The sequence below is a fragment of the Otolemur garnettii genome, unplaced genomic scaffold (genome assembly GCF_000181295.1).
Source record: "Otolemur garnettii isolate 467f Iridium unplaced genomic scaffold, OtoGar3 scaffold00005, whole genome shotgun sequence".
Taxonomy (NCBI): domain Eukaryota; kingdom Metazoa; phylum Chordata; class Mammalia; order Primates; family Galagidae; genus Otolemur; species Otolemur garnettii.
The window spans coordinates 35,268,116-35,280,679 of record NW_003852400.1 but is presented as its reverse complement, the minus strand read 5'-3'; the positions used below and the strand labels follow the sequence as shown (position 1 = coordinate 35,280,679).

At 37.6% G+C, this 12,564-nt stretch overlaps 1 protein-coding gene across 1 annotated transcript in view; it reads left to right on the top strand.

Moving 5' to 3' along the window:
- The window catches only part of IPO11 (importin 11), a 215,062-nt gene extending 204,171 nt beyond the window's left edge, over positions 1 to 10,891 (top strand). Inside the window, exon 30 of the mRNA XM_003782731.3 lies at positions 9,536 to 10,891. Within this exon, the coding sequence (XP_003782779.1) occupies positions 9,536 to 9,700 (165 nt within the window). The 3' untranslated portion in view covers positions 9,701 to 10,891. The remainder of the gene's footprint in view (positions 1 to 9,535) is intronic.
- The last annotated feature ends 1,673 nt before the right edge of the window (positions 10,892 to 12,564 follow it).

Here is a 12,564-nt window from a genome sequence, read left to right as displayed (position 1 = left end):
CCTTTTTAATGTGGAATACTTTTAGGTTTATAGAAAAGTGACGACAGTAATACCGAGAGTTTCCATGTGCCCCTCACCTGTTTCCCCTAATGTGAACATCTTATGTTGCATTTATCAAATGTACATGGCAAATTTATCCAAACTAAGAAACCAACACCATACATTACTGTTAACTAACTCCAGGCTTTTATGTGGACTTCACCAGTTTTCATGCTAATGTTCTTAGTTCCAAAATTTAATTCAGAATGCCCACATTTAGCTAGGGTTCATTTTTAATAGTTTTCTGTCTCCTCACATTAATGCCAAACTGTCACTTAAGCCTCTGTATTGCTTTGTTTTTGATTGCACAGGTTTTTAATTCCCCTTGATTTTTGTGTGTCTAAACAAATCTAAGCAGATAATCATACTTGTTATAAATGGAAGAGGAAATAGTGTATTTCTTTGACCAAATTCTGCTTTGAATAATTTGTTTGAATTTGGGCACGTGAGTGACAATCTATAGACCTTTGCCAGTTAATTCCCTGTAAACCACCCCCTCGTCCTAGCTAGCGTATTCCTGGTGGTTGAGGTTGCTAGATCACTGAGCTCTCTGGATTGTGACTTATTTCTGTTTGTGAAGAAGACTAAAATTTAACCTGAAGTGAATAAAAGGTTGGCTTCTGTTCTGTCTTGCTGCGATTGATGTGCCTAATGCATGTATGTGTTATTTGATGATATATGAGTGGTGGTAGAGAAAACTTTAGCAGAATGCTGGATTTGGCTGGGTGAGGTGGCTCACGCCTGTAATCCTAGTACTCTGGGAGGCCAAGGTGGGTGAATTGCATGAGCTGAGGAGTTTGAGACCAGCCTGAGCAAAAGTGAGACCCCCATCTATACTAAAAATAAAAAAATAAAAAAACTGAGGCAAGAGGATCGCTTGAGCCCAAGAGTCAAAGGTTTCTGTGAACTATGATACCACAGTACTCTACCCAGGGTAACAGCTTGAGACTCTGTCTCAAAAAGAGAAAAGAATGCAGGATTTGATATAACGGACCCACATTTTGTTAGTAAAAGGAATACCATACCATAAAGTGGTGAAATGGTAAAAAAAAAAAAGATAATGGAGGTAAGTGCTCATTTACAAAGGACTATTGTGGCACTCTATATTTAATTATCTTAACAAATGATAACTAAATCATTAATTATGACTAATTGAAAGAGGTGATGGAGAATCCCCAAGACTTTTAAAAACTGACACATGCAGGGCATCCTCATCTCCTAAGACCTGCAGCTTCTGAGTTTGGGGCAAAGTACAATGTATAGTTTGAAACTGATGAGTCATTTTTATCTTTCTATTCCAGTATACATATACGCAATAGTCTTTGTATATTGTTACCCTATATATGGTCACAAGAGAACAAACTAAACTCCCAAAATACTAAGTCTCGCTGCACGTTAAGATCAGGAAAAAACCGGAGTAATTCTACATAGTTCTACGTGATATAAATTTTGTGTATTACCCCAAAAGTCCCATCAAATTGGTAAGCATATTGAAAAACTTTTTACTATATGTTTACCATCCTCTTACACAAAATTCTGTATTTTTTTGTTTCTGTGGTATACAGATGGCCTTAACATATACTACATACATTATTCTACTAGGGCTACCATAACAAAATATCACAGACTGAAGGCTTACATGACAGAAATGTATTTCTCACGGTGGAAGCTGAAGTCCACATCCTGGTGTTAACAGAGTTGGTTTTTCCGGAGGTTTCTGTCCTCGGCTTGCAGATGGCCACCTTCTTGCCACGTCCTCACATGGCCTTTCCTCTATGTGCATATGTTCTAATGTCTCTCTTTCTTTCATGATAGTGCATCAGTCATATTGGACTAGAGCACTGCCCTTATGACTTCATTTAACCTTAAGACCCTATCTCCAAATAAAATCACAGGTGGGTGAGGAATTCAACAGATGAATGGGGGTGGGGGGGCTGGCACAATTTAGTCCATAACATTTTAATTATATAAAATTCAGAAAAAGTCAGTGGCATATGGGGGAACTCAATAACTTTCTTAATTAAAGATAACTAAAATATTAGCTCTTAAAGTTTCTTAATAAGTCTAGAAGGAACACACTAGAAGTTTTGTTTGCCAGGCCATTGATTAGCAGACATACTACATTTGAGAGAATACTTGTTGAACATCTCAACTGGGAAATTTATTCTCAAGAGATGGTAGAAATGAAAGTAGTTTTTCAAAGGGACACACCAAAAATTGACTCAAAAATGAATAGAAAATCTAAATAGACTTTAAAGAAGTTAAAAAAAATTGTATTAATAATTAAAAATCTTCCCACAAAGGAAAACCCAGGCACAAGTGACTTAACTGGTACATTTGTACAGCATTTCAAAGAATTGATATCAATATTCTATAATTCTTCTAAAAAATAAAAGAGGATAAGACATTTCCTTATTTATTCTGTGATGCTGATATCCTGATGCCAAAGCCAAAGATTTCACAAGAAGGGAAAACTGTAGATCTCATGTTTCCTGAAAATAGACTCAAAAATCTCCAACAAAATATTAACAAACTGAATCCCAACATTAAAAAAAAAAAAAAAAAAGATTATACATTGTGACCAAGTGGGATACAAGAGCAATGTAAAGAGTGTCTGGGGAAAAGGAAGAGACTTAGTACTTTGAAAAGGGTTGGTGGGGCCAAACGTTCCTAGGTGTCCCTGTCAGAAATACAATTTATCCCAGGAAGGCAGGATTGCTACAGAATCTGGAAACTATATTAATAGAATGATGATCACAGCAGATTCAGAAAAGAAAGTTCGACAAAACCCAGTACTCATTCATAACAAAAACTCTTAACAAATTTGGAATAGAAGGGAACTTCCTTATTCAGGAATGTTCAGGACATCTGCCTAACACCTGTCAAGGAATATCGTGCTTTACAGTGAAAGGCCGAGTGCTTTCTTCCCAGGTTTGGGAACGAGGAAAGATTGTCCACTCTTGCTGTTTGTATTATAATACTGGAGGTTCTGGCCTGTGCCATCAGTCAAGATCACTAATAAAAGGCATCCAAACTGAAAAGGAAGATGTAAACCCATATTTATTTACAGATGACATGAATCCGTCTGTAGGAAATACTAAAGAATTCGCCCCCAAAATTCTATTAGAACTGTTAAACAACTACAGGTTGCAGAATCCAAGAGCAATGTAAAAAGTGTCTGGAAAAAAAGAAGAGACTTAGTACTTTGAAAAGGGTTGGTGGGGCCAAACGTTCCTAGGTGTCCCTGTGAGAAATACAATGAAAATTAGGGTAGGTGTGATGGGATTTCAGTGTTAGGTGGAATTCTGGGGAAGCTGAGAGTGATAAAAAAGTCATAGTGTCCTTTTAGGATGCTGTATAATAAGATGAGTCTTAAGAATCTGATCCCCCAAATTGCTAAGTCATGGAAGAAGCCCTAGTGCCCATCGACCCATGAGTGGATTAATAAATTGTGGTATATCTACACCGTGGAATATAATGCAGCCTCAAAGAGAGATGGAGACTTTACCTCTTTCATATTTACATGGATGGAGCTGGAACATATTTTTAGCAAAGTATCTCAAGAATGGAAGGAGAAGTATCCAATGTACTCAGCCCTACTATGAAACCAATTTATAGCTTTCATATGAAAGTTATAACCCAATTATAGCCCAAGAAGAAGGGAAAAGGGGAGAGGGAGGGGGGGAAGGGGGGAGGATGGGTGGAGGGAGGGTAATCGGTGAGACGACACCTATGGTGCATCTTACAAGGGTACATATGAAATTTACTAAGTGTAGAATATAAATGTCTTAACACATTAACTAAGAAAATGCCGTGAAGGCTGTTAACCAGTTTGATGAAAATATTTCAAATTGTATATAAAACCAGCACATTGTATCCCATGATTGTATTAATGTACATAGCTATGATTTAATTTTAAAAAATGCTATATTTAAAAAAAAAAAAAGAATCTGATCCACCAATTCGGTGATCTACTTAGTGTACACTTAGGCATGGTAAGTAGGTTTATATTGTTCTCTCCTGTTCCAAGTTCCAGACACAGTTAAGTGCTCACTTGAAATTGATAGGTTCTTAGAAACTGCAAGTTTAAGTAAAAAGGAATACAGCAGGTCCTTGAATCAGGACATATTGATGAGGGGAAAAACCCACCTGGTTTTTTTATATGAGTTTCCAAGAACCTACTCGTGTTAAGGGAGGAGAGGACTTAGCTGTATCCAGAGTCAGGTGCCTCTGACACCACAGTGGTCGGTAGATGTGAGTGCATGGATGATTTAGGAGAGATTCCACACTTAATTTGTTTAGTTAAATGTTTTATTTTGAAATCATTGCGGTTTCACTTTTATAAGAAATACTATTGAGCAGTCATATGTACCCTTTACTCAACTTTTTCCAATAACATCATGCCAAATTATACTACGGTATCATAACCAGATATTGGCATTGATGAGAGTAAAATACAGACTATTTCTACCAGCATAAGAATCCCTCATGTTGCCCTTTTATACTTAAACCTACCTACCTCCTGCCTCTGTCCCCCTTTTTTGGTATTTTGAATGATCTTCTGTTGAAACTTGGACACTTTTGTAATTGTTGTAAAACTGAGTCTTATTTGAAGACTTTAGCTGGCTTCTCCTGACACTGCTGTGCCAGGGGAAGTGAGGGTGCCACCTCATCCCTGCCAGGTGGGTGTCAGAAGCAGAGCTTTCCACTAGGCCCCACTAATACCTGCTTAGATTAGAGAGGAAAGAGTCCAGGCTCCCCACGTGGTCTCCACTGCCACTGTTGAGGGATGGTGGGTTGAATCCTTACATAGCCTGGCATGAGTCGGGGGTTTTCTGTGATGTTTGGCTCAAGTAGAACAATTACCATCTAAAAGTGTTCTGTCTTGCAAGGCTGTCCCTTTCCTGGTCCTTTGGCTAGAGACAGCAGAGTTTGTTGGAGCTTTTTGTCTGTGCTAATTGCATTTCCTGCTGGCTTTTTTAGCTCCTAGGCTGGGATGTCTGAGGCCAGACAAGAGCCTGGGGATTCACTGCTGTGTGGTTCCTTAGATGCCGAGTCTCTAGTCCCCATCTTGCGGAATCTTACGTTTGCTTTATGTGTAATGTCCATGTTGTTTAGTTGTACTTGGCAGGAAGAATTGGAAGAAAGTATTTTACTCTATAGCTTCGAAAGCCACAGTCTCCATCATATCTACGTTTGCAGTGTATCCATTCCTACAGCACATTTAGAATTTACTTATTACATTAGAAAACTAATTATTTTCTCAAGAACTTACTACCTATAAACCTGGTAGGTACTTTGTATTTTTTCACATGGAATTGGGTAATTAAGTTTATTGTAAGTTGGGTGGTCATTATTTATAGAAAGGTAATAGTTAAATTCTTTGAAAATGTTGTTAGTGACTTCAGTGTCTCTTATTTCTGATGACTCTAGGCACTATTAAACTCAAAGAAATAGAATCTGGATTTGTAGTAGAAGTGCAGGAATGAGTCTGCTCTAAACAAGCATCTGATCACTAATTTCACATTTTTTTTTTTCGAAGAATGTTTTAGTAGCTATAATTAATGAAAGTGTACTGTAAGCCAAAAGAGACAGTTATTGGCTAATAGGTGTTTTTGGCTTTAAAAAATACTTGTTTTTTAAGATCACTTAAAGGTATATAATTAGAGAGTTTGCCCTTCACTGCTTTCTTTTCTAAAAGGAATTGATGTTTGTAATCTTCACATGACTCATCACTACACTTTGATTTTATGTAATACTGATGTGCTGTTACACTGTATCTGGTGGATTTCAGATGGTGATGCTTTTTATTAATTTGTTTGAAATTAAAGTATGAAGATATGATAAGTTAACTGTTTGCAGTTTCTTACAGTAAATTGAAACAGAGCATTTATCCTGTACTATTAAGCTTCATTCCAGTAGTTAGAGGGACCTGGTGAACAGCAATTTTAAACTTGGGTGCTCTTCACTCATTGTAGCACAGCAGTCCCCAACCTTTTTGGCACCAGGGAGCAGTTTCCTGAAAGACAATTTTTCCATGGCCTAGGGATTTGAGGGGCTGAGGAGATGAGAGTGGGAGAGTGTGGACATGGGGATGGTGGGGATGGGACAGGAGGCAGACCTCAGGTGGTGGTGTAAACGGTGGGCAGTGGCTGTAAATACAGATGAAGCTTCATTCTCCTCCACTCACCTCCTGCTGTGCAGCCCTGGTCCTAACAGACTATGGACTGGAAGCTTTTTGGCACCAGAGACTGATTTTATGGAAGACAGTTTTTCAAAGAGTAGGGTGGGAAGGGGATGGAATAGAGAGTAGAGTTTAGGTGGTGATGCTGTGCAGCTTGGTTCCTAACAGGCCATGGACAAGTAATGATCCACAGCTTAGGTGCTGGGAACCATAGTTGTAGCAGATAGTTTAATTACAGAGAAATTACTATATTTCAACAAAGTCATCTTCTTCCTCTTTAATGAAAAAATTGATTTTTTTTTTATTCCAAAATATCAAGGGGTTACAGATGTCTTTGTTTCCTGTGTACATTTTATCACACTTAAGTCAGGGCTTTTAGTGTGCTCAGTACTCAGGTAGTGTTCATTATACCTGTGAGGTGGGATGCACCCTCTCCTCTCCTCCCTTCTCCCCGCTTCTTGATTTCTTGTGACCTAACATACATCTCGTTGTATCCATCACTTAGCTCCCAGTTATTAGTGAGTACATGTGGAGTTTGTTTTTCCATTCCTAAGATACTTTGCTTAGGATAATGGTCTCCAGTTCCATCCAAGTTGCCGCAGAAGACATTACTTCATTACTTTTTATGGCTTGAGTAATGTGCTCCACTCATGAATTGATGGATGCTGAGGTTAATTCCCAATCTTTGTGACTGTGAATTGTACTGCAATAAACATTTGAGTACAAGTGTCTTTTTGATGAAATGACCTCTTTTCCTTTTGGTAGATACCCAGTAGTAGGATTGCTGAGTCAAATGGTAGGTGTACAGTTATTTCTGTGAGGAATCTCCAAACTGTTTTCCCAGAGGTTGCACTAATTTGCAGTCCCACCAATAGTGCACGAGTGTTGTTTTCTCTCTGCAGCCACACCAGCATCTGTTGTGGTTTTAATTTGCATTTCCCTGATGATTAGTGATGTTGGGCATTTCTTCATATATTTGTGGGCCATTTGTCTATCTTCTTTTGAAAAACTTGTGTATGTCTTTTGCCCACTTTTTAATGGGATAGTTTATTGTTTTTTTCTTACCAATTCGTTTGAGTTCTTTGTACATTCTGACTAGTATCTCTTTGTCAGCTGTAGATTTTGCCAATATTTTCTTCCATTCTGTAGGTTGTGTATTTACTCTGTTGATTTTTTTCTCCTCTGTGCAAGCTTTTTAATTTAATCAAGCCCCATTTATTTTTGTTGATATATTTGCTTTCGGGGAGTCTCAGTAATTAAAATAGTATTAGACATTATTATTGCATGTTGCTTGAAAGCAAATACTTTTAAATGTTTATCTTCAGTGTCTGTATTTTATAGAATGATGTCTCAGTCTTATGGAGACAGGCCTTGGTGTCTGCAGCTAATTCTTCTTCCTGGTGTGCGTTCTCCTATCTGTCTTCCAGGGAAATGAGTCTTGAAATAACCTTGCCTTGGATTTATCATGTGCTCCTAGAATGGTCAGACACAGGGTTTAATTTCAGTTTTGTGGTACCTATATTTCTCCCTCTCAGTTGCCTTTTCCATTTATGGTCATTATTTTTAAATATACTTACGTTGCTCAAACAACAGATGTCATTGTAATTCAGCTACTTCATCTACCTAGAGCAAAATGGAGTATCAGTAAGGAAAGAGAAGAATTTCTTTGCAGCCATATCAGGCACAGAAACTCATGCATTTTACTCAAAGCCTTGCAGATGTTCAGTTTTATTGGTAATGAGATAAATGTGTAGCTTATGGCAATGTGTTAAATTATAAAGCATTTAAATAATGATAATTATACCCATGGTAAGAACAGTGCCAGAAGCCAAAAACTTTATATCTTTAAGTTGATACAAACCATAGGAAAAAAAACTTGATAAATATGTATCAAGAGTCATAAAATGTCTCTGCCCATTATTTAATCGAGTAGTTCTTCTGACATAGAGCTATTCTAAAAACATGATCTGAAATGTAGAGCAAAGACTGTATACGTAATGTGGAGTGGTGTTTGTGATAGATTTTTCAGCAAAATTATATTTAAACTATAATCACATCAACATGCCTGTAACACAAGAAAATAAGGCATAAGTAGATTTATAATTCTTGAAGCGTATTAGAATAGCGGTTTTTTGTGATAATATAAATGCAAAGAGGCTCAGCACCCGTAGCACAGAGGTTACGGCGCCAGCCACATACACCAAGCCTGGTGGGTTCAAACTCTGCCCAGGCCAGCTGAATAACAATGACAACTACAACAAAAAATAGCTGGGCATCATGGTGGGCTCCCTGTAGCTACTGGGAGGCTGAGGCAAGAGAATTGCTTAAGCACGAGAGTTTGAGGTTGCTGTGAGTTGTGACACCATGGCAGTCTGCTGAGGGTGACATCGTGAAACTTTGTCTCAGGGAGGGGGGAAAATATATATATATACACATACATACACATACATATATATTTATATATTTTATGTTATTTATATATTTATATAAATGCAAAGAGCAGTACTCTGAGAAAAGACTAAAAGAGGGCAAAATATTTCCTTATTAGCATTATCTTTAGGGAGTGAAATTATGGGTTGTTTTTTATGTAATTATTATTTTCTGGTTTATTTTCCCAGTATCACTATAGGGCAATAGGAGTGAGGTGGGGTTTTTTAATACACTAACTGCCATGTGAGTTGTATTTATAACTTACCCTAGTTTTAAACCTGGGCCTCATGAAGCATGTATAACTCACAGGTCTCTTCACCTGTCTTGACCTAATAAATTACTGTGACCCCAAGTTAAAAATTAGTTTTCCTAGTGTGGCAGTTAATGTGTCAATTATCTGTATATTTGTATTTTATATTTATTTTTTATTTTTTTTCCTTTTCTTCAGAACATGAATTTAAATATCACAGCTATTAGGATAGGCAAACAGTGTCTTCGGGCACCCCAAGTCGCCACTGGGAAGTGCTTGATCTCTCCAAGGAGAATCGCCACAATTGAATTAAGTGTTCTTGAGTAGGTTCTGTTCCTTTTAGGATGCTTTCTTCCAGGTTTTGATGCTTTAAATGGATGGATCCTCAGCTCTTGAGAAACTGAGCCAAGCAGAAAACGTATGTTCACAGGGCCTTAGGGAACGAAGGTTAGACTAACAGTGAAGCTTCTTTGACAATTTTCCACCATGAGATCATTTTAGAATGTCTGTAGGAAAGGAAGCAAAAGCAGTTTTTTTACTGTGGAAAGATTACAAAGAACCTTGGTAAGTCACAGGTAAGACGAACTTGTTTTGCTTCTTTGACACATCTGACTCCTCTCTGTTCCCCACAGCTGGCCCTGAAGGACCCTGTGCACACAGTGTCTCTGCAGCAGTTCATCTACGAGAAGCTCAAGGCACAGCAGGAGTTACTGGGAGAACAAGGCTTCCAGTCCCTCATGGAAACAGTGGACACAGAGATTGTCACCCAGCTTCAGGAGTTCTTGCAAGGATTCTAAGAGCACGTGCCATGTGGCTGCCTCCTCTTTCTAAAGCAAGCTGAATCCCCGGCCTGCCATGTGTACATGAGAGCCTGCTGAGATGAAGAAGTCACTTGCATATGAAGTGAAGAAGCAAATACCACACATTTTTTATTATAAAATATAAAGAATAAATATAAGTTCTGCATAACTAAAGTCACAAACCTGCTCCTCAAAAGAATTTAATTTTGTATTTATGAGGGGGCCCTGTGTTTGTATACTAGAGGTACATTTGATGATAATAGCTGCTTAGTTTCCTGTTAAAGAAAAGAAACTGATTACCTTTTAATCATGTACTCTTATAACCCTCAAGAAGATGGAAGTTAATATCTGAGATGTTTCTCTGCAACCAAAATTAGTTAGATTTGGCTGCCTTATCCCTTTTTTAAACTAATGAAACTACAAGTTTGAAAGATGACAAAGGTGTTTAGGTGATACAATTAAAGAAATTTGTTCACCATGGGAGAATATATAAATAGTGACAGATCTACTTTACTAAGATTATCTTGCAAGGGAGATAATTGTTTTCATCTGACATAGGAAATGGATTCTATCAGATAAATGCTTTTATTTTCATTCTAGTAATTTGATACAAGAACTAGTAAAGGCATTATTTAGTCTATAAATGTACACTGTAAGGCCCACAGAAGTGAACCTGCGGTGCTGCTGTCCCAGGTGAGAGATCTCGGCCATGGTTTGGTCCTAGTTCCTTTCGTTATTGCTGAAAGCCAACAGCCCTGTGAGCACCGAGAAGAACCGGCAGCCCCTAGTCCCACCTGTGCTGTGGCAGTCCCACACGGCTGCGCTCACCCTTCTCAGGTTCCATAGTGTGGGGTGCACCTCCAAGAACCCCGCAGCAATCCCCAGGGTACCAACACTGATGTCACTAGTCTTCCTTCCTTATTCCTCCAACGTGCAGCATGTGGAAAGGGGGAAAGGAGAAAATAAAGCCTTACTTTGTTTTACTTGCCATTTAATGTAAGGAACCTTTAAAACACTTTTTAAAAAATAGGCAGAAGCAAGGTTGGAAAATATCTTATCTTTCTATAGGAAGTTGGGTACAGTCTGTAACTGTGGGAAACCCACTGCATGGAACCCAAAGTGTACTGGAATATTCGATGTTTTAAGCAAAAGGAAAAAAAATATGGTCCAAATTAAATTTTCCAAAGATACCTCACCTTTGACTTATTTGTCTGATTATTTTTCTTGCCCCACAAAAATATGAGTCCTTAAAAACTGCCCAATGCATTATAAAGGGAAGTTTTCTTTTATACTCTGGTTTTGGTCATGCTAGGAGGTAACAGTACTGCATTTAGCCAATCCTAGTTAATTTTCCAATTTCTCTCCATTTAAAGATGAAAAGCTCCTTAAGAGTGATGTTTCTTTATCATTATTACTCAGTCCTCAAGACTAAGAAGATGATTTCTGTTCACTTGTTTTCATTTGAAGCACCAACCCCTGTAGTATTATCAGAAATTCTCAAACATGCTCCAGTTTTTCAGTTATAATAAAATACTCATCTTTCTAACTCTTGGCAGATTTCATTCTAATGCCCTAGCAAATATTACCAAAATAGTTACCTTGCAAAAAAGGTATAATTTTTTTTCTCAGGACAAGAGTTTGGTTCATTTTTTAAACTCATGGGTTAGAATAGGCTTTGTAAATATCTCAAAAACAATTCATGTTTGCTTTTGGATTCTAGGATGAGGAAAAAAATAAGTTATGTACCGTGAATTTTTAAATGCTCAAGATATAAAATTTAATTATTGGTTTATAGAATTTTGTTCATTCTATTCTGTGTTATAGCAAACATATTCAGTTTAGGACAAGCAACTTAGCCAGGCCTCTGTTTGAACTTTGGCTCCTAATACAAGCTAATGATCTTTCTCTTTCAAGAATGTACTTTTATTTATTTATTTTTTTTATATTCCAGAGACATCTCTCAGCAGTCTGACAGAGGCCCAGGTGATCAACAATAGCATTTTATTTTATTTTATTAAATGATAGCTGTGTACATAAATGCAAACATGGGGGTGTAGTATTTTCATATACAATTTGAAATATTTTCATCAGTGGTTAACATAGACTTTGTGTCATTTACTTAGTTATTGTGTTAAAACATTTATACTCTAGTTCTACAAAAATTCACTTGTACCCTTGTTAGACCATATAGGTGTTCTTTCCAGTCACCCTCCCTCCACCCATCCACCCCCTCCCCATATTCTTGGTCTAGAATTAGGTTGTAGCTTTCATTTGAGAACTATAAATTAGTTTTGTAATAGGGCTGTGTACATTGGATACTTTTTAACAATAACATTTTAAAGTTCAATTATAAGTTGGTCTTTTCCTTTCCCTCCCTTCCCTTCCTCTCCTCTCCCCTCTAAAATGCTTTTACAGTTTCTCTTGAAAAACCTTCACTTTAGGTCTTTATTTTGTCTATTTCCTTACTCACCTAGTGCTTTATTTTGAGTTACTGTTTGGTGCCATAGTTCTTTGCACATTCTGGAGTTAGAACAGGCTACCTCCCTTCATGAGGTTTGACAATTCAGTAAGACCTTGCCAACATGATACAAGATAATAGGGATTCTGAGGAAGTGCACGTTCAGAAGCAGCAGGCGTGCAGGGCAAGGGACTTGGGTATAAAAATGATGCGGTCGCCGTGTGATTTGACAGCCGTTTAAAAACAGCATAGTTTGAGGTCCTTTCAAAGTAAACAGCATATAGTGGAACTGGGCATCTCTCTGACTCCAGACTCACAACTTTTTGAAATCATTCTAATACATAAAGTCATCAGTGAGACTTTGTAAATGCTGGATCTCTCACAACTAATTTCTGTCCCCATG